Source organism: Vespa crabro, chromosome 20, assembly GCF_910589235.1.
Source record: "Vespa crabro chromosome 20, iyVesCrab1.2, whole genome shotgun sequence".
Lineage (NCBI taxonomy): Eukaryota > Metazoa > Arthropoda > Insecta > Hymenoptera > Vespidae > Vespa > Vespa crabro.
This window is the reverse complement of record NC_060974.1, coordinates 3,031,503-3,034,002: the sequence shown is the minus strand read 5'-3', so window position 1 is coordinate 3,034,002 and position 2,500 is coordinate 3,031,503. Positions and strand designations below refer to the sequence as shown.

The window sequence follows — 2,500 nt, the reverse complement described above, 5'->3', positions numbered from 1 at the left end:
ATTCCAATAAATGAAAATAGATTCCATGCGTAAAGCACCAACCACTTTGTTTTATTAATAACTTTTTTTCTTTTCTTTTTATTTCCTTTTTTTTTTTTTTTCTTTTTTTTTTTTCCTCACATTATTTATACATTTCTTAAGAGTCTACAATAGATGTCTAACTATGGTATATGGTCCAAGGAGGAATACGTATGTGTTTTAAAAGGGAATATGAGGAGACAATGTGACGTGTTTTGTCTGTTGTATTTCAGGGGCTTGGGCAAGCAGGGCTATCAGTGTCAAGGTGAGAAAGACACATACACGTTATTAACAGATTATAATTGCGTACTCGCTTGCTGAACCTGTGTATGATGAACGTGTTATTATTAGGAATGTATACATGTTATTAGTTTTCACAATGACATGAAATCATTTAGGGTGAACGGCAATTATTGCACTTAATAAAATAAATTTTTGACACTTTGAATTTTCCAATAATTTTTTTCTTTTTTCTTTTTCTTTTTCTTTTTTTTTTTCTCCATAAATTCAGTCTTTTTGATCATGGTATTTATGTGCTTTTTTCTTCCTTTTTCTTTTTTTTTTTTTTTTTTTTTTTTTTTTTTTTTTTTTTTTTTTTTTTTTTTTTTTGTACTTGCAAATTGAACTTCAGTACTGATAATCCATCACCATTCAACAGGATATATTATTCGCTTTGATTTAACATGGTGCCAAGCTTGGAAACTCTCTTCACTGCATGATTTTATTTTAAATGTCAATTGAATAAACTAATGCAAGGTTTGAATATCTTGCTATGCAAGGGATTATTTGCTCCTATGTGACACCTCTCTGAAAATTATTATCTAATTCTATTATTATTATTATTATTATTATTATTATTATTATTATTATTATTATTATTATTATTATTATTATTATTATTATTATTATTATTATTATTATTATTGCAACAGGTTGAATTATATTTTATTTTTTGCTTTTAATATGATTTTAAACAATTAGGATGCATTTATAAACATGCATGCAACCAGCTTTGGTCATGCCATTTGGTGTTATTTTTTTCCTTGAGAAAATATAGTGTACGTAATATAGACGTGTATTATTGTAATTGTTTCAGTTTGCACTTGCGTAGTTCACAAGCGATGTCATAAATTGGTGATAACAAAATGTCCTGGAATGAGAGATGAGGTAAGATATTTCATAAATAATCAAAGCTTTCTTTGTATATTATTTTTTATTTGTTTACTTGTTAAAAAAAGAAAGAAAGAAAGAAAAGAAATTATTTCTTTTCAATATCCAATGTGTTAAACAAATTTTCAGCATTCTATCAAATTAATCTTTATATAATTATTTATTTATATTATATGCATCAATTTATTTTCATGATTTTATAAGTTATATTTTGTTTTGTTTTGTTTTTTTTTTTTTTTCCCCCCATCCCTATTCTCAATTATTTAGGGTAAGGGAACTGGATTGCAGTCTCATCAAGATACAGAAAGTCCACGCTTCAGCATAGATGTACCACATCGGTTCTTTGTCCGTACATATAAAAGGTTTACATTTTGCGATCATTGCGGTTCTTTATTATACGGATTATATAGGCAAGGTTTACAATGTGAAGGTAAATTTAATAATTATTTTCTTAGATCAATCTTTTCTTTTTATTATAAGAAACAATAGGAATAATTTATTTATAATTTTTCTCAGCTTGTAATATTAATGTTCATAAAAGATGCCACAAGAATGTGGCGAACAATTGTGGTACAAACACAAAGGCGATGGCAGAAATTTTAAGCGAAATGAATATTTCTCCGGATAAACAAATCAAAACGCCAAGGATTAATTTTACGACTTGTCAATCTAGCCAAACACCATCTACTGTTGCTGTAACCGAAACATTAACAACAGAAGCATCACAGGCAACAGTACAAAGACAATTGGAGGAAAGTGAAATAGGAATTAAACAGAATGCATTGTCTGTTAATGAAAATGAAGTGAGAAAGTTTGGTCTGGAAGATTTTAATTTTATCAAAGTACTTGGAAAGGGTAGCTTTGGTAAAGTTATGTTGGTTGAACGAAAGAGTAATCCCGATGAAGTATATGCTGTAAAAATATTAAAGAAGGATGTTATTATACAAGATGATGATGTTGATTGTACGATGACGGAAAAACGTATACTGACATTAGCAGCAAAACATCCATTTTTGACAGCTATTCATAGTTGTTTCCAAACGAACGATCGTCTCTTCTTTGTAATGGAATATGTAAACGGAGGTACGTTATAAAAACAATTCTCAATTGAAAAATATTCTCATGTAATAATTATATATATATATATATATATATATATACGAACAAATGTTATATCCATTTATAGGCGATTTGATGTTTCATATTCAAAAAGCACGTAAATTTGATGAGGCAAGGGCACGTTTTTATGCGGCCGAGGTAACGCTAGCGTTACAATTTCTACACAAACATCACGTAATATATCGTGATCTTA

The 2,500-nt window shown here is 28.2% G+C and overlaps 1 protein-coding gene across 5 annotated transcripts in view; it reads left to right on the top strand.

The window, feature by feature from the left end:
* LOC124431278 (protein kinase C) overlaps window positions 1-2,500 on the top strand; it is a 9,421-nt gene that overhangs the window by 3,248 nt on the left and 3,673 nt on the right. For 4 of the 5 annotated variants that reach the window (XM_046978982.1, XM_046978979.1, XM_046978977.1 and 1 more), the window contains 5 exons: window positions 252-283; window positions 1,115-1,185; window positions 1,456-1,618; window positions 1,705-2,271; window positions 2,375-2,500. The exon at window positions 2,375-2,500 is cut by the window's right edge and continues 470 nt beyond it. In XM_046978982.1, the coding sequence (XP_046834938.1) occupies window positions 252-283; window positions 1,115-1,185; window positions 1,456-1,618; window positions 1,705-2,271; window positions 2,375-2,500 (959 nt within the window). The remainder of the gene's footprint in view (window positions 1-251; window positions 284-1,114; window positions 1,186-1,455; window positions 1,619-1,704; window positions 2,272-2,374) is intronic. The other variant, XM_046978981.1, reaches the window with a different exon arrangement.